Genomic DNA, 23,563 nt, shown 5'->3' on the forward strand with positions numbered 1-23,563 from the left:
TTAATCCTGGCCAAAAGTGCCTATATTTAAAGAGACACAATTATTTACAAGCTGGGACTCAAAACTGAAAGATGACCCCGACCCAAGTGACGTAATGTAAAACAAACAAACAAAACAAAAATGGCTCCGGCCTCGACAGCGAAAGTGAGAAAGGCTTTTCAAAGCTTCGAATCAATTGAACCGCTTCGCGAAATGATTCAGTGTCTCGAACGTCTCGAAGCGTTGGAAACGCCACACTCTGGTGACCCCTGCTGGTCAGAACAGTGGAAATACAACACAATCTCATGCTAAACATGCATTAAAATAGCTTTTACAAACCCATTGCAAATATTTTATTGACAGTTGGTTAAAAAATGAGATTAAATATGATAAACAAGTGTCTATATAGTAATTTGACACCTAAAAAACAAAGTGAAATGTCGAAAGTTATGACGTAAGGAAGCTTTGTTTACTGAAATCACGTGACTTTGGCAGTGGATATTTTTCTATAGAGAAAGATATTTATATATAGTTTGCTTTTCTATAGAGAGCATCAAAAAAAGAAAACAAAAGAATGATAAAATCAGAGCTCTCTTTCAGAGAGAGATAGTAACAATTCCTTATAATACCAGAATAATATTATATTCACAGTGGGAGAAAGTGTGGTATTTGCTTACCAATAAAGTAAAATAAATAACATTTACATTTTATTTACAAATGTTACCCAACAAAAGCCAGTCTTAAATATAAATCAGACGTTGAAGTGGATTACAGTTTCTGTCACTATTCTTGGCAATGAATCAACACAGAGACATTTGGTCAAATGTGTTAATGTTTGTCCAATCTTATTTTGTAAGTGACTTTTCTTTTTGTTTTAAAGATGTTTTCTTTGATTTGTTGACTACTCAAAATAGATATGGAAATTTTACATAATAAATGTGTGTTTCCCTAGCCTACTAGTTAAATTTCACATAAGCAAAAATGTTCTGGCTCTTAACCTATCAAAGATGATCTTGACAAGTATATGGAAACTATCAAAAGCAATTAAAACTGCATCTCTATATTCAAACTTTTTGTCCTATTAAGGTGCAAATGTAGGCTAGTAATTACATTGTTGTTGTAAATGTTACTCTGCAGCTAAGCTTATTTGTGTCTGTATATCTTTGTCTTTTTTGTTTTGTTGTTTCCATGTCTATCTGTAGTATTGCTTTAATGCTGATGTTTATACAAATAAAATAAAAACTATTAGTGAGCTAGAGACAAATTAACGCGTAACTCTGTTGTGTTGAATTAAAAAGGAATCGGCTTTCGATTCTTAACGCCTGAATCGATTCCCAGCCCTGCCCTAATAGTGTATTCGAAATCGGCCACCACTAAAGGTTTCACACGTTTCCGTTTGCTTTGGCAACTTATTATAACCAATTTTACCTGACACGCTCTTTGTTATACAGTAAAGTTGATTAATTAACGTGGAGTTTAATTATTTTATTATTATACTCGACAGCAACAACGAACACGTAGCTTTATTATGGGAATTGTCATAGAAACGAATACTTTCCGAGGACAAGAACAGCTCTGATCCGACTAACCGAGCTGTCGACTAGTAATTACCCATAACTAAATGTGTAAGTAGGCAAACTCTGGTGTTTGTGCGTAGCTTCCGCACTTACGTAGGCTATACTATGATATGGCGAACTCGTGACGCAGAATTGTGACTAATATGTGGGATTGTTAATTAGATGGGTTAAGGAGGTTAACCCTAAAGAAAGGACAGATGACAGCTAAACGGAACATGAGAGTTTCATTTGTGCCGGAAACTCCCTGCCAGAATGGCTGAGATAAGGTGTTCCTGTGAAAATGAGCCAAATTCTTCGGACGACAACTCGGATGAATCTTGTATTTTCTGTAGGATCATAAACGGTGACGAACCATACACTCAGATATTGGCGGAAGTAAGTTGATCTTGTCTTGGTGTGTGATTATCAGTTCTCTGATAGTCGAAGGGGGGTGTATAATGGACAAGCTGTTCTCAAAGTGTATTTACGTAATTTAAGGGATTTTTTTTTAGACGTTTTCACTAAAATGACTTAAAAAGTACTACAGCATCAGTGTAGCAAGGACAAACACAGTAAGAATTGTGCTGTTGTCCTTAAAGGGACAGTTCACCCAAAAATGACAAAATGAATTTACTCACCATCCAAATCTATCACAAAAAAGAGAGATTTGCTTGGTTACAAACATTCTTACATATATCTGATTTTGTGTACAGTGCTCTTTGCTATTTTTTTCATCAGACCCAAATTGATAGGACAAAATCCCACAGCCACTTTTACTTTAGTTTTTAAGTATCAAAAGTTTCATCCAGTCAATGCAACAAATACTAAATGTAGATAGATAGTGGGTATGCTGCATAATATATTTTTAATGAAGAACTCGTTTCTGGTGTGCTGTCTTTTCTAATGATGCTGGCGTGTAAATATATATTGATAATCCATAATATTAACATGACAAACTGTCATAGTTGTTAGGGGCCCACCCCTTGGTTCTGTGACCGGAGCCTAACATTTGGTGCTACACCTCTGCGCATAACCCATACTACTAATCCTAGTAGACAATGCGTATCAAATGCATCATGCATGTAAAAAAATAAATCATTTTGGCATGTAAAATCACTTTATAAATACCATTCGAGTTACAGATATTTCGTGAGAACGTGTGGATCTAAAAGAGCACATTTGCTGTTGAAAGCTGGAAAGACCGTCAAAACTAGCAACTCCTCAGTGAGTCATGTAAGGGTAGGGCAAGTTTAAATATCTTTTTTATTTTTTTTATCTCGCTCAGAGTAACACTCACTGGTTGCCTTAAAATTTTGAGTTCATTGAAATTAAAAAGTCTGTACATTGATGAAAACAAAATGAACATGCATCAGTCTACTTTTCATAAAGTGTCAAGTCGAACTGATATAAATCCACAAGGTTTTTTAGGGTCATAAATATGCAATAAAAACAATGTTGTTGTTTTTTTTATAATACAGTGACATAATTAGTTTAATAAACTTTAAATGTCAAGGTAAATAAAACATGGAATGTAATTGTTTGACAGGATGAGGACATTATTTGTTTCGAGGACATTTATCCAGCTGCACCTCACCACTACCTGGTTATACCAAAGAAACATATCCATAGCTGTTTGTCACTCCAAGCAGACGATATAGGTCTTGGTAAGATTATATAATTTTGGGGGTTGCATCTGATTATTTAAAGTGAGTAATGCTTTTTTGCGAATTGCTTTTTTATTTCTAGCCAGCAGAGGGCAGTAACAGACAGAGAAATTAAGAATTGATCCCAGGTTTATAATTAACATATTATACACACACACACACACACACACACACACACACACACACACACCAGTCAGGCATAATATTATGACTGTATCTCAGGTGCCTTGGTATCTGGCACCAATATGTTAGCAGCAGATCATTTAAGTCCTGTAAGTTGTGAGGTGGGGACTTGATTGTTCAGCACATCCCACAGATGCTCGATTGGATTGAGATCTGGGGAATTTGGAGGCCAAGTCAACACCTCAAACTCCTTGTGCTCATCAAACGATTCCTGAAGCATTTGTGCTTTGTGTCATGAGCATTATCCTGCTGGAAGAGCCACAGCCACCAGAATACCGTTTCCCTGAAAGGCTGAACATGGTCTCAGCAATGCTTAGGTAGGTGGAGCGTGTCAAAGTAACATCCACATGGATGGAGGACCCAAGGTTTCCCAGCAGAACATTGCCCAAAGCACCACACTGCCTCCGCCGGCTCGCCTTCTTCCCATAGTGCATCCTGGGGCCATGTGTTCCCCAGGTAAGCGACACACACACACACCCGGCCATTCACGTGATGTTAAAGAAAACATGATTTATCAGACCAGGCCACCTTCTTCCATTGCTCCATGGTCAAGTTCTGATACTCACGTGCCACTGTTGGCTCTTTCGGCGGGGTCAGGGGTCAGCATGGGCACCCTGACTGGTCTATGCCACCCCATACACGACAAACTGAGCTGCTCTGTGTATTCTGACACCTTTCCATCAGAACCAGCATTAACTTCTTGAGCAGTGTGAGCTCCAGTAGCTCGTCTGTTTGATCGGACCACACGGGCCAGCCTTCGCTCCCCACGTGCATCACTGAGCCTTGGCCGCCCATGACCCTGTGGCCGGTTCTCCACTGTTCCTTCCTTGGAGCACTTTTGATAGATACTGACCACTGCAGACCGGGAACAGCCCACAAGAGCTGCAGTTTTGGAGATGCTCTGACCCAGTCGTCTAGCCGTCACAATTTGGCCCTTGTCAAACTCGCTCAAATCCTTACGCTTGCCCATTTTTCCTGCTTCTAACACATCAACTTTGAGGACAAAATGTTCACTTGCTGCCGAATATACAGGAGCCACGATAGAGTGTTATTCCCATCACCTGTCATAATGTTATGCCTGATTGGAGTAATATATATTCATTATTATGATGATAATAACAGACAGTAGTAAAAAAATTTTTTTAAATAAAATAAACCATGAACACAGTGATTTAAGTAGGTTTTTCAATTATCTAAATGTGATTATCTTGGGCAGTGAGGAGGATGGCAGAGATGGGAAGAGATGTGCTGAGAGCCAAGGGTGTCAAAGATTTTGAAGACATCAGGTATATATTCGCACTACTACATTCATCAAGTGTTTATTTGAAGCAGTTATTACATGAGACTTGTCTGTATTTCAGTCTAGGTTTCCATGTGCCTCCATTTATCACTGTCCCCCACCTGCACTTACATGTTCTTGCACCTTTCAGTCAAATATTTAAACGGTCAGAGGAAAAGTTTACAAGCTTCTGGTACCAAACTGTGAGTAAACTAATGACGCTCCAGGCATTTCTCATGAACAATTTCTCATTGGTTCTCATTGTTTCTCTGTTTGTTGTCTTAAAGGAGGAGAGGTTTCTTCACGAACTGGCAAAGAAAAAGACAAGTTATAAATGCATGCAGATATATAAAGCTATGTGAGTTTTATGACTGACTGACTTATGACTGGAATGGATGTACTACTCTAAATTACTATTTATAAAGTGATATATAACTGGAATCGAATCAATAATCATTTATTAAACAGATTATTTTTTTTTAATTTTGTGTCATTGATTGGTACATATTCTATTGTGAAAGATTTATCATACCATGAGAGATAAACATAACTCATTTATGGATTGTCACACCTTTTTATGTTTCATGCAGTGTTCACGTCATACGTGCAGCTTGTATGGTATTTTCTAGGAACAAGGAAACGTTATGTGAGACACAATTAAATAGTTACAAATGTTTTTCTCTAGTTCACGTTGGCCACAATTATTGCGCCGTCCGTTCCCCAAGATCACAGCTCTGAGTCTTCTTCTGTAAGGCCTGATGAGTTTGGAGATCAGAGCCCATTCCTTCATCCAGAATCTCTCCAGATCCTTCAGATTCCAGCTCTTCTCTTCAGCTCATCACTCATTTTCTATTGGGTTCAGCTCAGGAACTGGGACGGCCATGGCAGAAGCTTCATTTTGTGCTCAGTCACACATTTTTGTGTTGATTTTGATGTTTGTTTTGGATCATTGTCCTGATGGAAGATCCAACCACGGCCCATTATCAGATTTCTAGCAGAAGCGTCAGGTTTTTATTTTTTTATCTGTTGGTATTTGCTAGAATCCATGATACCATGAATCTGAACAAGATGTCCAGGACCTCCAGCAAAAAAACAGACCCACAACATTAAAGATCCAGCGGTGTGTTTAACCGTGGCCATGGGGGACTTTTGATCCCTGTTTGCACCAAAGCCATCTGGTGTGTTTGTGCCAAAAGCTCTTTTTTTAGTTTGTCTGAACTGAATATGCTGGAGTTTGTTTCTGGATGAGTGAGGAGGATTTTTCTTCAAACCCTCCCAAACAACATGTGGTGATGTTGGCGTTGTTTGATAGATTTTTTTATTCTTTCTGAGCCCAAGACTCAACTAATCTCTGCACTTCTCCAGCTGTGATCTCGGAGAGTCTTTGTCCACTCAAACTCTCCTCCTCTCGTGCGTTAGGACGATATAGACACTTGTCCTCTTCCAGGCAGATTCAGAACATCTTTAGTTGATTGAACTTCCCAATTATTGCCCTGATGCTGGAAATGGGGATTTTCAATGCTTTAGCTGTTTTCTTACAGACACTTTCTATTTTGTGTAGCTCAACAATCTTTTGCTGCACATCAGAACTATATTCTGTGGTTTTACTCATTGGGATGATGATTAAGGGAATTTGGCCTTTTGTGTTTCCTCATATTTATGCTCCTGTTGAACAGGAAGTCTTGGCTGACCAATTTCATGCTCCTAGTCACTCTGGTGTGCTAAAAATTTAAATATGAATGGAGACATACCTCAGAGATATTTTACTTTAATTTCTAGAGGTGCCAATAATTGTGGCCAACCTGCTTGGGAGAAAAACATTTATTTCATAATGAGACACCCCTCCCACTTTCAATTGTTTTACTTCAATGAAAGGTTACAATTTTGTTTTGTTTTTTAATGAAAGATCAAAAGAATAAAAAATGCAGATTTTCTCATCTGCCTTTGCTCATATTTACCAAACGAGTCCAGTGTCTAGTAAATTGTACAATTCTACAATGTGACAATTAGAATAGAGCTGTGTGTCAATAGATTTGAAACCCCTTAGTTATTATCTCTGTTTCCTCCTTATAGCTTAGGTAGGTTTAGGGATCAGTTGGGGAGACGGGTAGGTTTAAGGATCAGAAATGGAGACGGGTAGGTTTAGGGATCAGTTGGGGAGACGGGTAGGTTTAGGGATCAGAAATGGAGACGGGTAGGTTTAGGGATCAGAATGTGGAGACGGGTAGGTTTAGGGATCAGTTGGGGAGACGGGTAGGTTTAGGGATCAGAAATGGAGACGGGTAGGTTTAGGGATCAGAATGTGAAGACGGGTAGGTTTAGGGATCAGAAGTGGAGACGGGTAGGTTTAGGGATCAGAAGTGGAGACGGGAAGGTTTAGGGATCAAAAGTGGAGACGGGTAGGTTTAGGGATCAGAAGTGGAGACGGGTAGGTTTAGGGATCAGATGGTGGAGACGGGAAGGTTTAGGGATCAGAAGTGGAGACGGGTAGGTTTAGGGATCAGAAGGTGGCGACGGGTAGGTTTAGGGATCAGAAGGTGGAGACGGGTAGGTTTAGGGATCAGAAGTGGAGACGGGTGGGTTTAGGGATCAGAAGTGGAGACGGGTAGGTTTAGGGATCAGAAGTGGAGACGGGTAGGTTTAGGGATCAGAAGGTGGAGACGGGAAGGTTAAGGGATCAGAAGTGGAGACGGGTAGGTTTAGGGATCAGAAGTGGAGACAGGTAGGTTTAGGGATCAGAAGGTGGAGACGGGAAGGTTTAGGGATCAGAAGTGGAGACGGGTAGGTTTAGGGATCAGAAGGTGGAGACGGGTAGGTTTAGGGATCAGAAGTGGAGACGGGTAGGTTTAGGGATCAGAAGTGGAGACGGGTAGGTTTAGGGATCAGAAGTGGAGACGGGTAGGTTTAGGGATCAGAAGTGGAGACAGGTAGGTTTAGGGATCAGAAGTGGAGACAGGTAGGTTTAGGGATCAGAAGTGGAGACGGTAGGTTTAGGGATCAGAAGGTGGAGACGGGTAGGTTTAGGGATCAGAAGTGGAGACGGGTAGGTTTAGGGATCAGAAGTGGAGACGGGTAGGTTTAGGGATCAGAAGTGGAGACGGGTAGGTTTAGGGATCAGTTGGGGAGACGGGTAGGTTTAGGGATCAGAAGTGGAGACGGGTAGGTTTAGGGATCAGAAGTGGAGACGGGTAGGTTTAGGGATCAGAAGGTGGAGACGGAAAGGTTTAGGGATCAGAAGTGGAGACGGGTAGGTTTAGGGATCAGAAGTGGAGACGGGTAGGTTTAGGGATCAGAAGTGGAGACGGGTAGGTTTAGGGATCAGAAGTGGAGAAGGGTAGGTTTAGGGATCAGAAGTGGAGACGGGTAGGTTTAGGGATCAGAAGTGGAGACGGGTAGGTTTAGGGATCAGAAGTGGAGACGGGTAGGTTTAGGGATCAGAAGTGGAGACGGGTAGGTTTAGGGATCAGAAGGTGGAGACGGGTAGGTTTAGGGATCAGAAGTGAAGACGGGAAGGTTTAGGGATCAGAAGGTGGAGACGGGAAGGTTTAGGGATCAGAAGGTGGAGACCGGTAGGTTTAGGGATCAGAAGTGAAGACGGGAAGGTTTAGGGATCAGAAGTGAAGACGGGAAGGTTTAGGGATCAGAAGGTGGAGACCGGTAGGTTTAGGGATCAGAAGTGAAGACGGGTAGGTTTAGGGATCAGAAGTGAAGACGGGAAGGTTTAGGGATCAGAAGGTGGAGACCGGTAGGTTTAGGGATCAGAAGGCGGAGACGGGTAGGTTTAGGGATCAGAAGTGAAGACGGGAAGGTTTAGGGATCAGAAGTGAAGACGGGAAGGTTTAGGGATCAGAAGGTGGAGACCGGTAGGTTTAGGGATCAGAAGTGAAGACGGGTAGGTTTAGGGATCAGAAGGTGGAGACGGGTAGGTTTAGGGATCAGAAGGTGGAGACGGGTAGTTTTGGGAGGAGATCTGGATCCAACCTCTTGCCCCCTGGATCTTGTTTCTGCAGTGAGGACCATCTCTACAAAAGTCCACTCTGTATGCAAAAAATGTGACTCTCTTGATATCTATCCAGTTAGCCCAAACAGGTGAAAGAATAGCTTAAGTTCATAAGAAGTAATTAATTAATCTGTAATGTATCATAGGCCTAAGCCTACCTATCCATGTTTGATAGACTAATTCCATTTGAAATATTGTAAAACCAAAACATCATCACATGCAATTCACTTAATAATAAAGACAAGTAATAATTACATAATATATTTTATTAAGCTTATATATTTATCTAATAAACATTAAGCACATAAAAATAAATCAACTTGCATTGGCAAAACATGACAGATGCTTCATATTCCATTAAAATTTGTAAAAGGGTCTAGAAAGTGCATATTCAATTAAACCACTTTAGATAAATGAAATATATAACAAAGTGGAGGATAATAAGTTATAGCCTATGCATATCTTGCAATATAACTTCAGATTAAAAACTCCTTTGCCTTTAGATTCACTTGATTTATGAATGTGATGTACAGTATGTTAACCGGTATTAATCTGCAAATCAAAAGATGTCTTCATGATGGCATGAAGTGTTTGTTTTACTTGGTTAATTTGCTCTCAGCTGTCTTATTGTTCAATTCAGCAGTTTCAAGGTTTTGTGATCATTCAAAAAGCTTAGTCTTGGAAGACAATGATCAGCAGATACTGCAGGCCTTCAAACGTCCATACAGTTCACAATCGCTCTGATCAGTGTTTGCAACATGGAAAGCATCCACAAAACATTTTCTTGAATGGGTTGTTATTGTCATGTCTCTTTGCCCGTTCCAGTTTGACAAGAACTTCACCAAGCATAGCATCGGTTTTCTGAACATTGTTTAAGATGTAGTCTGTCATGGGTCCTTGTTCTTCTACAAGCATAGCCACATCCAGGAACACCTCGTGAAGGCTCTTAATTCGGCTTTCTAACTCCAGCAGGTCCCGATGTCGACTCTCAATCTGGTTGAGCGCAGAACGAGCCGTTTTGCCTTCTGACATGACGTTATCGTTGAAGATGTTCCATTGACCGTTCTCCAACATCTCTTCAATCTGGTCACCGGACACCTCTCGGCCCACAATCTCCATTTGCCGCTGAATGTGGCGCTTGCACGACTCCTTGTGACTCATCTCCGCGTCGTTGTACTCGGTTATCGCGTCTCGGAAGTTGTTGCTTAAGGTGTTGTACTGTGTGCGGGCGATTCTCGCCACAGCGGAGTTGACGCCGTGCTCCTCTTCAAGCTCTTTTGCGTGGGCGTCCATTTTCTTTAGACGTGTCAGAATGTCCTCTCCGCGGGTCTTGATGTCACCGGCGATGACATTGGCGTCATGCTTTACGTGTGTTGTACGAGTCGGTTCGCTAAGTATGCGTGTGTTTTGGTCTCTGAGACGCTTGACCTCGAGACGGATGAGTTGAATCTCGCGCCGAGTGTCCTGAGCCTCATCCAGCACAGACTCCATCTCATCGCTGTTGTCATAAATGACAGCCTGCGGGTGGAAATCCTCCAGGTCCACATTGCTGAAAGAGTCTAATTCCAGCTCTTCCAGTTGGCTGTCAGACTCCGAAATGGTCTGAAGATGATCCAGTCTGTCCCTCATGATCGCTATAGGAGAGAATGAACAAGAATGGACACCATCTGATGTAGGCTAAAAACTCTCAATATAGCATAACAATACCTCATGTATCCTAGTCGTTGTTTTCAGCATAATTTTCATTCTTTGTGTGCCTTCTGAAAAAGAGGGAGATAATGCGTCCTGACCGACACTGATAAAGACACACGTCTAACTAGTTCATCTGTGAAACTATTTCTGACTGGCGTCACTCACCAAACAAGTTTGAATGGATTGAATTGATAGCTCAGCCTTTGTTTCTTCATAAATGGTGTTCTCTTGAGATACTCAAAAACACTTAACATGAAAAGCGCTTGGTGTGTCTTAAGAAAGTGGTATTAAAAGACCAAATTCAGTAAACACCATACTAATAACGCATATGTATAGAAAAGCAGATAAGCCCAGAATATGATGAAAGAAAGCAAATCTGTGTTCAGAGAGGTTGTTGGAATAGTTCCCCCTAAGTGTGAATGGGTTACAAGTGTCTATTTTAGTACATGACAATCAACTTTTTTCATCCTTATATTTCTAAAACTGCTACATTTTGTCACTAAAAACCATGTCGTCTAGTGTGACACCATATCCTGATTTTAAATCAGTTTAATTAATTGAATGACCCATTCAAGGTCAAGTTACTGAAGCCCTTGACGTCTGCATATGGTAAGATTTTGTCTCAGAATTGTTCAAATATTTAACTTTTTTGGAACCACTATATAAAAGTGTTAAGTTTTGTTGTCCTTTGGAGCAACACCCATATAGTCTAAAAATAATTGTTGCTATGTCACAATAGGACACATTTCAGTAAAAACATGCCAAAAAACAGTGAATGAATTAACAAAGTTAATGACCCCTTATATTTTCTCAAACATCAGACTTAACACAACATAGGCTAATAATATGTTGTTGTTTTTTGCTTCAAAATGGTGTTTTAAAACAAAAACAACAGATGTTACTGCATATTTGTCAACTACCTGAATACAGATTAGTTTTTTGCCAATCACTAAACCTCCTTGTGTTTTATTAATTATGTATAGCAAATTTTGCCTCTTTTTTATATACATAATTGGTGATCCATTAACAATCATTAAGAGTTTTCTTTGGTATTCTATGGGAGGAAATTAAATTTCTTCAAAGCAGCATTTTACTACTTGTTTCCTTAAAAATTAATTGCATAGGCTAAGTTTTCAAGCCTTTTACAGATTAACACTGACAACATTCTAACGAATAGCCTATAATTCTTCTATGAATAATTTTCCATAAAATTGTGAAATAGCGGTGACGAGCTGAAAAGGTGAAACTAAATAAATAAATAAACCACAGTGACATGCACTACAAAGTACATTACCTTATGTTTTTATCCAAAATGTCAGCAGTCTAACTTCTGTCGATATGTCATCTCAAGGCTGCAGCTCCATCTTCACTGCACCGCTGTCATCATCTAATGGGTGGGGGGAAGGAATGCGCGTTCCAGGGCGTAACTTTCCCGCCAAACCTGTTCGGTCGATTATGGCCAGACGTGTTAAGTTTTTTTTTTTTTTAACCCGTGACGTAATTTCTATTTTTACGAAAGGGTACAGAATATTCGTCTTCATTTTTTCCATGCAATGTAGGCCTAATTTGCTAAAATAAGTAAATACGCAATCACGGGTTGTGGTGGTGATGCAAATATATTGAGTCAAGGATTCAACAAATTGAGCAACTTCCATCCATTTATACTGACAATGAAAAAAAAAAGACTGGTAATATCAGGGGTGATTAAGGGATTTCAATATTATGGCGGTTCAGTCCCTATATTTAATATATATATTATTATATATAGGTCGAGGATTTAACTAAAGAAACAGCTTAGGACTGAATGCTTACTGACAAATAAGCAAGCAGCTAGCAAAACAGCTAGCGATATTTTTGTCCTAATAATTAATTATTATTTGTAATACTATAACTAGCCTATTATAATAACCCAGCAAGCGATTTTGCGTTTAAAAGACGTCTAATAGCCAGCCTAACACAGCCCTAACGTCTAGGATATTTTTATTAAATAAACTTTGTACACATTTAGCCCTGGGTTTCAAAATATTTAGTGTATTTTTAAATCTTTTTCAGCGTTCAAATCTTTAACACGATCCGCGCAGGCGCAGAAGACTTAAAACGTTCTAAATAAAACAAACTTAAACAATAGGCCTACATTTGGACTTTATTTACTCCAGGAGTATGGCCTCCTACCTGGCCTCGGCTCTCCTCACATCTCTGCTGCCCTCTGCCGGACATACTAGGGACTTTAAGCAACAGCTGTGAGTTTTATTTTATAAATCAATACAAAAAGAGATAACACAGACAGAACAATAAACACGAACATGTGTGGATACAGAGAAGAAGAAAATAAAACAAAATTACAATTTACCTAAAAGTTTTTTATTGGAGGGGATTTTTTGAAGAGATAATAGGCTAATAGCCTACATACTTTGTTTGCAGTTAGGTTTGAAATTAAGGTTTCTTGCTTTGTGAATATTATTTACATCATACAAATAAGTTTAAGACATCATCTAGCTCCTTACTTTCAGTTAATGCCACATAACCATAACATACCATATACTTATCTATCACGTAGCTAACGGCAAATCAGCTGTTCTCCCTTTACACATTTTTGTACATTAAATGGAACTAGGGTTTTGTTTGTAGATCATATTCTTCTATAGTGGAAAAACTGTTTGATTGCATTTTTCTTTTATATAAGCCCAAATATAATGTCCTTTCGTTCCATCAGTTGCTTACCGGTCCAATGGGCGGGGCCTGTGTCTATTACATCATCATTCACGTATCACGGTCGCTGTTCGACAAGAAGAGCTGAAATAGGTGAATGTTTTTTTCTTTATTTCTTGGACGAATAATAGCGTGAAGTTCGTGCCCTGCAAAAAAAGCTGACTTTGAGAGGAATGCACTCAGAAGGACACAATTTGAGGTAGGCCACAGTGATATTCTTAAAGCATATTTGCGTTGCCAAACGTAAAACGCTGGCCATGTTTCATAAAAAATTCATTATTTTCTCCAATGATAGGATGTGTCTACATTGGTCCTGATTATGCTTCTTTTTTATTTATTACTTAATCTCTTAATGGACATAACTAAATAGAATTAGTAGCTAACAAATGTGATTTTTGCCTTTTCTCCAAATAATAGGCTATTACACTGCATCCAGCGTGGACCAAAAACAAGTTTGTCTTGTCTGACAGGCTCAGACGTTTTTACGTGCGGGTCACGACTGACAACGAATACTCTGCTGTTACTAAAATGCCTACTGTATATTTTCATGTGTGTTGGGCGTAATTAGTTACTAAGTAGGCCTAATTACTGTAACTTAATTACTTTTCCCTTGAAAAAGTAAAGTAAGGGATTACTCTTATTTTGTCTGTAATTTGATTACAGTTACTTCACAAGTAATTTAACTAAATACTAAATATAATATATACATAATACAATAGTGGAATTAACATCAGCATTTAAAGTCTAACTTTAAAATGCATGTTTTTATCCATACTTCTCACATTTATAATACTTTAATAAAAGTAATTTATGTAGTTTTATATTATTTATTTGAATGAATTAAAAGAGCCGTTTCATGTCTATCCTTGAATTGCTTAACTCGAGGATGATATAGGATTTAGAAAGTAATTACAACGTAATTTGTAAAAAATAATTAAATACTCTTTGGAGAGAGTAATTTGTACAGTAATGCTGTTTTAGCAGTGTTGAATAATAAAAAGGGTTTTAATTTTGGATGTATGTTTTATATAGGTATGTAGGGATAACGTACAGGTTCATGTACTATAAGTTTTGAGTAGTGAAGCCTTGAGTACATGCATCATTTAATTGTTATTTTGTACTAGTTTTGTTTTTGTGTTTTGGATGCTTTTTTACTCATCATGTCATTATACTGTAAAACAAATTTACCTGCGGGTATTAATAAAGTAACTCAACCTAACCTAATCTAATCACACTATTGAAGATGTAAGTAACTAGTAATGAATTACTTTTTTAGAGTACCTTTCCCAACACTGGTGTTGGCTTTGTAATTAATTTATGGACCTCTGTGTATTTTTTTCTTTTCAGTCGTATACTTCAGTCATGAGGGACAGACTTGGCCACCTCCATGCCGTTTCTGTGTCTAATGAGAGTGTTGCAGAGCATGAAACTGGCCAATCTTCAGAAAACAAAAACTATGATGACCCTCCTCAGGACACCAGTCTCAACCCTGACATGGAAGCTGTGTTTGATGAGGCACAGGAGGCTCGGCGTCAGATTCAGAACATCAGTCTGGAAGTGAAGCGTCTCAGAGAGCGAAACTCACATATTTATACAGGTGCAGTCGGCTCTAGTGCTTCTAATACCTGCGACTCTGATGCCATCGCTGCTGGCATCAAAACCAGCGGACAGGAGATGCTTGCACACCTTCGCAAGATGGATGCCCATGGGAAAGAGTTAGAGGAAAAATATGGTGTTAATTCACCAGTGGCAAGAATCGCCAGAACACAGTATGCTAGCATAAGCAACAGCTTCCGCGATACCATGGTGGAGTACAACGACGCGGAGATGAGCTACAGAGAGGCCTGCAAGGCATATATTCAGCGGCAGATGGAGATTGTGGGGCGAGAGGTGACTGGTGACCAAATCGAGGAGATGCTGGAGAGCGGTCAGTGGAACGTCTTCAGCGAGAACATGGTTTCCGAAGGGAAAACTGCACGCTCTGCCCTCATACAGATTGAGAGCCGTCATACAGAGCTGCTGCAGCTGGAGAGGCGCATTCAGAGCCTTCATGAGGTTTTTCTGGACGTGGCCATGCTAGTAGAACAGCAGAGCTCGATGATAGACTACATTCACACCAATGTGCAGTCAACAGAGGTGCAGGTCAGGGAGGTGCTTGTGAAGCTGGAGCGAGCCAAGAGACATGATAGAAGCAACCCGTTTAAAAAAATGTTCTTCTGGAAGCGATGATATGGCCATAAACATCACAATTTGCAAAATTTAATTTGTATTACTCTTTTATATTTGTTGCTATTTCTTCTTTTGGTGAATATATATTCATTTTCTGAAGGAATAGTCCTTTTGTACAACCTAAATATTTCAATCGTATCACAAATATTAAACAACTTGTGCATGTTTACAGCTTTTTTCCCCTTCTTTTGTTTCAAAATGAGTGTTTGTAATGTCTAGTTACTTGTGATGATGGATCTATAACTATAACCCGTTTTAAAAAATTCTTCTGGAAGCGATGATATGGCCGCAAATATCACAATGCAAAAGAAATACACAAATTTAGTTTGTATTACTGTTTTATATTTGTTGCTATTTTTTTCTTTAGGCGAATATATATTCATCTTCTGAAGGAATAGTAATTTTGTAAAATGCACTGCCTAAATTATTCAAACGTATTACAAATACAGCTTCTTTTTTTTTTAAATGAAGTGTTTGTGATGTCTGGTTACTTGTGATGACGAATCTATAACTATTTCTTGTGCATACAAATGTTATTTTAAATGTTATCAGCTGTATCTCATTCTGTGTGCATTTATTCAAAGATATTTGGCAGATTTGTCATAAATTAGAGGGTAACTTTGTTACCCTAATTAGATCACGCGTCTAGCTCGTGTGAAACGTGATGTCCCTGCTCACATCTATTAAAACAACACATGCAATAATACAAAAACCCTTCTGACTGTGGCATAGAAAGCTGGAGGATAATCTCCGTATTGGAGGTTGCTATATATAATGCACCAAGAAAACAGTGTGAACAAAATTGATCTCAATTTAATTTTATTGATCAAACTATTTTTATCTGAGTACAGTTTCTTAAATCTAAGTGCACTATGAATGAATGAATAAGACGAGACTGTACTTTTTTGTTACTCATTGAGTGAAAAAAATAAACTAACAGCAACCACACTGTAATTTTTTTTTGCTTATTACCTGGTTGCCAGGAATTTTGAATACATTGAATTAATTCAGTTAATAAAAAATAAATAAATCGAAATATTATGTTATCTGAACCACATTATTGTTTAAGTTGTTAAAACAAATTGATATATATATATATATATATATGTTTTTTTTTTTACAGTGCACCCTACTCAGAAGCGCCACTCTTCAGCACAATGGTAACCCATTGTAAAATCTTCTAAATGGCCAACATAACTGAACATTAAACACTAACAATCCTTTACTGAAAGCACATAAAATAACACTGGTTATAGTGGTAATTTCATGATAAAAGTTTGTTTTCCACCAGGTGACAGAAATCCTCCACTAAAGCATGGCACATTTTTCCATGTTATCTCCATGAATGAAAAATTATTAGTTAAAAATTATTAGTTTTTAGTAAATTATTAACTTTAAAGGTTCATTTTGCTTCCCAAATGTAGTTAAAAAATTTTTTTTGAAAAAACTGACATATTGTTTTTACTTACATATTGCCAATCTAGACAAATACAGTCAATCAATCAATCAACTTTATTTATATAGCGCTTTTACAATCACGATTGTGTCAAAGCAGCTTCACAGTGTTAAACGGGATAATATTGCATCAAAATTAGATTTGGCTGTACAGTCATTCTGGAGAAAACAGTGATGTTATCAGCTTATTTTAATTTATCATATAGCGACAATGTTGGCAGATCCATATTATAGTTTATAGAATTAATTAAAACCTAAATCATACATTTTATCTGTATAACTAGTTGAATAACTTTGATCATAATTTTAGTGTCCCAACTGAGCAAGCCAAGCCAAAGGCGACAGTAATACTACAGTAATGTCTATATTCTTAATAAATATTAATGAATATTAGCTGGTTATTTAAAATAATTAGAAAGTAATTCAATATTAGGGACTGATTTGATAGCCAGAACATATTGTATTGTTCATGCTTAATTATACAAACAATATATCATCGCCCCATATATTACCAGTTTACTGTATTTTTTATAAAATAAATGCAGCCTTGGTGAGCATTTTTCCAAACATTTAAAAAATCCCAACATCCCAAACTTTTGAACTATAGTAGTCTTCTTACAAACACAAAACTCATGACATGAATGTGACTGCTGGATTGGGACAGGTTAGTGTGATGACATCAATTAGACAATACGGTTCCTCTTATCTCATGTGCTGCCTTCAATCATTCGTCCTGAATGAAACTCTGGTCATGACTGATTTAGTTTGCAGGCTAAATGTCTTGTATTTGCACATGTATGATATATATCAAATGAATAAACATATAACTTAGCACCACAGCATTTGTCAAATGATGCTATGTAGAACCTATACGTTCTAAACAACGCCAACTGTGGTTTGGCCCGTACAGAACCTTTAAAGGGGCTTATCAGGTTCTGTATACTGTAGCTGTGCTATATCACACCTAACTAATCCAAAGAACTGCTGAAGAACCAAGATTTGGTGGTAACAGCACTTAAAGTGGTTCCCCCATGATTACGAGCCACTTTTAGTACTATATAGCACCTTTTTTTGGGGGCGTACAAATTTGGAAATAGAAAAAGAGAAGATGTTGCCCAGTGAGTCATTAGCTCTTGCTCAGACTTGTGAATGCAACTGAGCATTTCCTCTTTGTGTGCATTGCGCGCGCCTCTCATTCGCGCACGCGCTTGACTTGTCAACTAGTCCCGAACCGCTCGAGACCACCTCAGCATCACCGAGACTCGAGAGAGAGACACCGCGCTGCTTAGCAACTCCAAACCCGGGGCACGATGAGACTGTCGGTCGCTTTTCGCCATGCACATCGGAGCCACGCGGGTCTACGACGATCACGCGCCGGTGTAAGAGTTTTAAACCCGGCGAATAACAGCGCGGTTTGTTATCTCCGGGCTCGGGAAGCGAGTTCGACCAGCGGCACGACCGAGACGGCGGCGAGCTTTAAAAGTCACCCCCGGAAAAACGATGGACCGCTGTATGAAAGCGCTGCTAGGTAAGAATAAAAGTCCACATTCCTTTAATTGGACAACATTTCATCTTGTAAAACTCGCTGAATGTTTTTGTGATTGTAACAGTTTTGTTTGGTTTACTAAACTAAGGTTATCTATTGTCATGCCGTTGATTTGTTTCCACGTGTTGCCGGTGTTTAGCCGCCAGCTGATGTAACTCCCGCCTCCCACAGTCTTCCGTCTGAAGGCGACTCCCGCACAACGAGCTTACGTTATGTAGGCTACGTATCAATAATATTGTGTTACTGTCTGAATTTAACATTTCCTCGAAGAAGTGACTTTTTAACTCAGGTTGAAAGCCTTAAAGTTTTAATTGTGCTCATTTAACCCGCTCTCCTCATTTGGCTAAACAACATACTGACTTTTTTCACAGATTTATATATGTAACGGAAATAACCGACATGTGCTGACATTTAAAGTTACAGTTCACCCAAAAATTAAAATTGCATCGTGATTTAATCACCCTCAAGCCATTAGGGGCGAGCGAGCGAGACTTTTCGGCTTTCTCAGTTTGTGGAAAACAACTTGGGGTTTAGAGTATTTATTTATTCCCACAATAATCTCACACATGTCTAGTACAATTATGGGTTTTTGTTCCATTAACAGAGTGTATACTTTTATTTTGATTTACCCCGAAAGAATGGAAGTGAAATGTGACAACATGCCCCGTAGGTGGGGTTCATTATAACATGAGTATATCTTAAACTGTTATCTGATATAATGTTTAAAACAAAATATCCAAGACAAACTAAAATACTTTTTCAATAAAATACACTTATTAACTTCTATAAATAAAATAATGACATTTTTTTAATCATTAAAAATATACAAATTCTTGAGTTTGACAACAAACATACAGCTAAACACAGCATGAGCATAAAACATAATAATTAATAATTTCGAAACATTGACTCACACTCATTGTTCACCCTTTTCTTATGGTTTCTCAAAATAATGAATACAATTGTAGAATAGTTAGGCTCATTGTGACATTATGCTCAACTATGGTTAAATAAATGTTTAGATATCTTCCTAAATAATGTTGATATGGCAACTAATAATAAATACAAAAAGTTTCGTCATCCTGGCATTTTAAATCCATTTGTGACAACTAACCCACGTTAGGTTGTGCCTGCTCTCCCTAGAGGACTTTATTCTTTCAGATTAATACAATCTGAGTTATATAAAAAAAAATGTCTTGGCTAATCCAAGCTTTATAATGTCAACCCTCAAAAAGTGCATCTATCCATCATATAACTGCCCCACACGGCTCCAGGGGTTAATTAAGGCCTTCTGAAGCGAATCGATCGATTTTTGTAAGAAATATCCTTCTGAAAAACTGCCTTATAATTCAATTTATGAAGAAAGTGTAACACCTCTCACAGTTCAAAATGCTTATGCTACGTCTGACGAGACTGGCGAGTCATGCTTTTTCCGTAAGTTGAATATGGAAGGCAGTCCACTGGAAGCTAGATATTTTACTTTATAACAGGTTAAATATGTATATTTTTCATACACAAACCCAATCGATTCACTTCAGAAGACCTTTATTAACCCCCTGGAGGCATGTGGAGCACTTTTATAATGGATCATGCACTTTTTTTGGGCTCCAAATTTTGAATAAACTCCACAAAAAAAAAACCCATGGTGTGACCACTAGATTCCTATTTAGTTCTTTATGAAGTGTCTTTTAGATTCTCTAGTGTTTTTGGCATAATCAATTGGATTTTTTACTTAGATGTTCTCAAACTACTTTTTGTCAAGGTTTAGATTTGTCAGTTTTTATTTTATTTTACTTAGTTAAACCCAAGGTTATTTTCGTAAACGAAAACTGAAACTAAGACTAAAACTATTGGTCAAAAAACATTTTAGTAAACTCAAATAAAATAAAAAAATCTGAATAAATAAAATACTAAAACTAAACGAAACTAACTACTCTTACTAAAAAACTAACTGAAATAAAATAATAATTAGCAAAAATAAATATTCGTTTTCGTTATTAATAAGCCCTATTTCATGTGGTGGAAAATCTGACTGTGGCGGTTGAGGGAGTGTCTGTATATCGCGCTAGTGCGCGTGAAGTGATCTGAGGAGATTAACCGCTGTCCTGTGACGGACGCGTGCAGACAGTCAACACATCGCTAGTCCTAAACGGCAGTTCACAAAGAATCAATGCGTCCGTGGCAGTGAAATGGGAAATAACACAAGGTAATGAGATGCACGTTGAACTTCTACTTAAGCTTACTGTTTTAGAATGCCGTTTCTTACACGACGAGAGACGCAGGCGCAAAAGTCAGCAACTAGTAGCAAGTAGTAGCCTACTGTTCGTTTGAGATTTCATGTTTGCATAATATTGACAGGCTCAAAGGTGTTATCATAATCATTTACTACTAATAATATTATTGTCTGTGTGGAGACATTTCCCCACAAAGTAGGGAATACCAGGACACACATACACACACGTTTGTTTCACTATATAAGTGAGGACATTGCATGGACTTCCAATGATTTTATATCAGGTTAATGATATTTTATATCCCCTAACCCAATCCCTCTCCCCGAACCTACCCATCCCAAGAACGTGCAAAACAATAGATTTAAATAAAAACATGTTTTGGCCGATTTATAAGCCTTTTTAACTAGTGAGGACCAGTCAAATGTCCTTACTAGTCAGTTATCATAATATTTTACTAGATAAGTGAGGACATTGGTCCCCTTTACAATTATAGCACAACACACACACACACACACACACACACACACACACACACACACACACACACACACACACACACACACACACACACACACACACACACACACACACACACACACAGCACAACAGTGTGTGTTGGCTGTATTCAGATGACTTAAGCTGCGGTCTTACACTGCTAGCCTACATTGTACTACTGAAGAAATTAAAATAAGCTTTTAATTGTTTAACAATATTTCATCTTTGTTATGAATGAGTTTGTCTGGAATTTATAATTTTTACTTTTATATTTTACGTTGCATTTATTTTGTTCTTTAAGATAGATCCTCTGAGTATTAGCCTATGTCAAAAATATCAAATATAATTTTTTAATATCAAAATATAATTTATTTCATTTTTAATCTCCAGATCATTGTTTGTATATAGGTCATAGTTTGACTCAAGCTTTTTTGCTCAAAGGTGAAGACCCAACTTTATGCATGTTTTGTAAGACCTTCCTGGGTTTAAACAATAATGCTTGTTTATCAAGTTATTTCACTTAAGGATGTTTAGTAAGATTAAACTCTAATCAGTGCAAACATTAAACTTTGCTGAAATTAAAAACCTTGATTTGGTCTCTACACTTCATTATGGTAACTCTGCGAAACTATAATTACTAAAACTAAAACTGAAACTAAATAAATAAAAACTAAATAGAAATGTATTTGCAAAATAAAAACTAAACTAAAACTAGCAAAACCATTTGTAAAACTAACTAAAACTAAACTGAAATTTGTAGCAAAATTGAAAACGATACTGAAATAAAAACTAATTTCAAAAAGCAAAACTATAATAACCTTGGTTAAACCTGAACACAGAGGAGGACATTTTGTGACACACAATTCAATAAATTTGTGGCAAAAATGAACAGGGATACTTTATCAATCTGGGTCGGATCTGATTTCAACTTCTTAGAGTCTTTTGGCTCAATTTGACCATATTGTTACAGCCGCACCAGTTCATTTGTGTGTGTATAATAGTGTGTGTGCATGTCTCTGCATGTTTGTTAGCGAGTGGGTGTGTCTGTTGTGTACTCTTGTGTAACCTCCTCCTTACTGTTTTTTTAATTGTGTCTGCATTATTGCAAAACTTGCTTTGTGTTATAATCATGCTAGTTTTCACACAGTAGTTAAAACAGGTTAGAAAAAACTCTCCCATGCATGCATGTCTGTGTTTAGACTGCCAAATCACACCTTATAAGTGACCCCTATGTATCTTTTAGATATCTGTAAATGGAGTCAAAGGTCAGGAAGCTGCAACCGAGGGGTTAAAGTAATCAGTAAAGATGCCTTTGCTGAAGCCGTACAAGAGTACAAAGATGCAATAGAGTCATCGTAACCATAAGATTATCTGCCACTAGTTAACTAACCTGCTTACGGATTACTCTTTATATTATTGTAATATATATTTATTTTGTCTTTATTGCTTTATCATACAGCACAGCAACCGGACGTGTGTAGTTGTTATTCTGCGTGTGTGTGTGCATAAGAGTTTTAGATTTGATCTGGGCAGGCATAGGATGACGTTTGGGTTTGAGGATTTAGTAGGGATGCACCGCTATAGAAAACTTTTGGCTGATAAATAATCCTTTATATTTGAGAGCCCATAACCATTATATTGACTGATAAATCTAAATAGAAATTTTTATATAATTGAGAGCCTGATTACAAGTCTCATTAAAAGCCATGACCCAAGCACACAATTATGATGTTCTCATTATAATTTAATGTAGTCTATATGACAGACTTGAGCTGCACATGTTGCACTGAACTGTGTTTTCCTTTTTGAAGTGATTCCAATCATATTTTAAGCAATTCAAAACCATTATAGTGAACATTGCACATCTGAAGTGTCTCAGCTGAAGGAAAATAATACATTATTTATCTGCTTTTATATATCAGCTAGATTAAAAATTAACATGATAACACAAAAAATGGCTGATATCGATGTGTTGGCCGATATATCATGCATCCCTAGTGTTTGGAGCAGTTGAAGATTTATGAAGAAAGTGTAGAAAGTGAATGTTTAAAATATTTGGAAAAAAATAAAAAGAGGTCTTTTAAGTAATGTTTGATTTTGTTTGTGTGTCATTGTTATAATATAATGTTTGGCCTAAAACTTGCAGCTAATTTTTTATCTGAGGTTCAAAGTTTTAGAGTCTCAGAACATGCAAGATGTTGGAGTGTCATTTGATGATTGATGCAAAGTTGACATTGATTTTTGGAGCAGAGCAGTCAGCAATAGATAACCAGGTTGCTTAAAACGCTGATCGAATTTGTAAGCTTGATAAGTTTAAAAAAAACAACGGATGTTTGGATGTGTTTTATGCTCGTTCGATGAAAAGTTCTGCCCTGTTATTGGCAGTTAGTGAACATGCAGAATGATACTATTGATGAAATAAATAAGGATGCATTATATATTGGCCACAATATCGGTATCGGCTGATACATGTTAATTTTTAAGTTATTGTTATCTGACCAATAAGAAAAGTAGGCCAATATATTAAAGGTGCCCTAGAATG

The 23,563-nt window shown here is 37.7% G+C and overlaps 4 protein-coding genes across 5 annotated transcripts in view; 3 read left to right on the plus strand and 1 right to left on the minus strand.

Annotated features, from left to right (window-relative positions):
- Positions 1-1,323: 1,323 nt before the first annotated feature.
- si:dkey-25e12.3 (adenosine 5'-monophosphoramidase HINT3) lies at positions 1,324-6,699 on the plus strand. 2 transcript variants are annotated; one of them, XM_067418450.1, is made up of 7 exons: positions 1,324-1,604; positions 1,719-1,931; positions 3,082-3,199; positions 4,599-4,668; positions 4,744-4,864; positions 4,949-5,019; positions 5,347-6,699. In XM_067418450.1, the coding sequence occupies exons 2-7, from the start codon at positions 1,809-1,811 to the stop codon at positions 5,411-5,413; spliced, it is 570 nt and encodes a 189-aa protein (XP_067274551.1). In that variant the 5' UTR covers positions 1,324-1,604; positions 1,719-1,808; the 3' UTR covers positions 5,414-6,699. The 2 variants fall into 2 exon arrangements, with proteins under 2 accessions (XP_067274551.1, XP_067274550.1); XM_067418449.1 differs by having other exon boundaries at positions 1,324-1,931.
- A 2,247-nt stretch (positions 6,700-8,946) lies between these two features.
- On the minus strand, positions 8,947-12,543 carry stx11b.1 (syntaxin 11b, tandem duplicate 1). Its single transcript, XM_067418451.1, has 3 exons — positions 12,526-12,543; positions 11,648-11,794; positions 8,947-10,295 (listed from the first exon to the last, which is right to left on the minus strand). The coding sequence occupies exon 3, from the start codon at positions 10,288-10,290 to the stop codon at positions 9,406-9,408; it is 885 nt and encodes a 294-aa protein (XP_067274552.1). The 5' UTR covers positions 10,291-10,295; positions 11,648-11,794; positions 12,526-12,543; the 3' UTR covers positions 8,947-9,405.
- Positions 12,544-13,106: 563 nt separating this feature from the next.
- Positions 13,107-16,224, plus strand: stx11b.2 (syntaxin 11b, tandem duplicate 2). The gene is made up of 2 exons (XM_067418452.1): positions 13,107-13,261; positions 14,410-16,224. Exon 2 carries the CDS (start codon positions 14,425-14,427, stop codon positions 15,289-15,291), a length of 867 nt encoding a protein of 288 aa, XP_067274553.1. The 5' UTR covers positions 13,107-13,261; positions 14,410-14,424; the 3' UTR covers positions 15,292-16,224.
- A 1,685-nt stretch (positions 16,225-17,909) lies between these two features.
- mthfd1l (methylenetetrahydrofolate dehydrogenase (NADP+ dependent) 1 like) overlaps positions 17,910-23,563 on the plus strand; it is a 57,648-nt gene continuing 51,994 nt past the window's right edge. The window contains exon 1 of the mRNA XM_067418453.1: positions 17,910-18,274. Within this exon, the coding sequence (XP_067274554.1) occupies positions 18,057-18,274 (218 nt within the window). The 5' untranslated portion in view covers positions 17,910-18,056. The remainder of the gene's footprint in view (positions 18,275-23,563) is intronic.

This window comes from Pseudorasbora parva, chromosome 15 (genome assembly GCF_024679245.1).
Source record: "Pseudorasbora parva isolate DD20220531a chromosome 15, ASM2467924v1, whole genome shotgun sequence".
Lineage (NCBI taxonomy): Eukaryota > Metazoa > Chordata > Actinopteri > Cypriniformes > Gobionidae > Pseudorasbora > Pseudorasbora parva.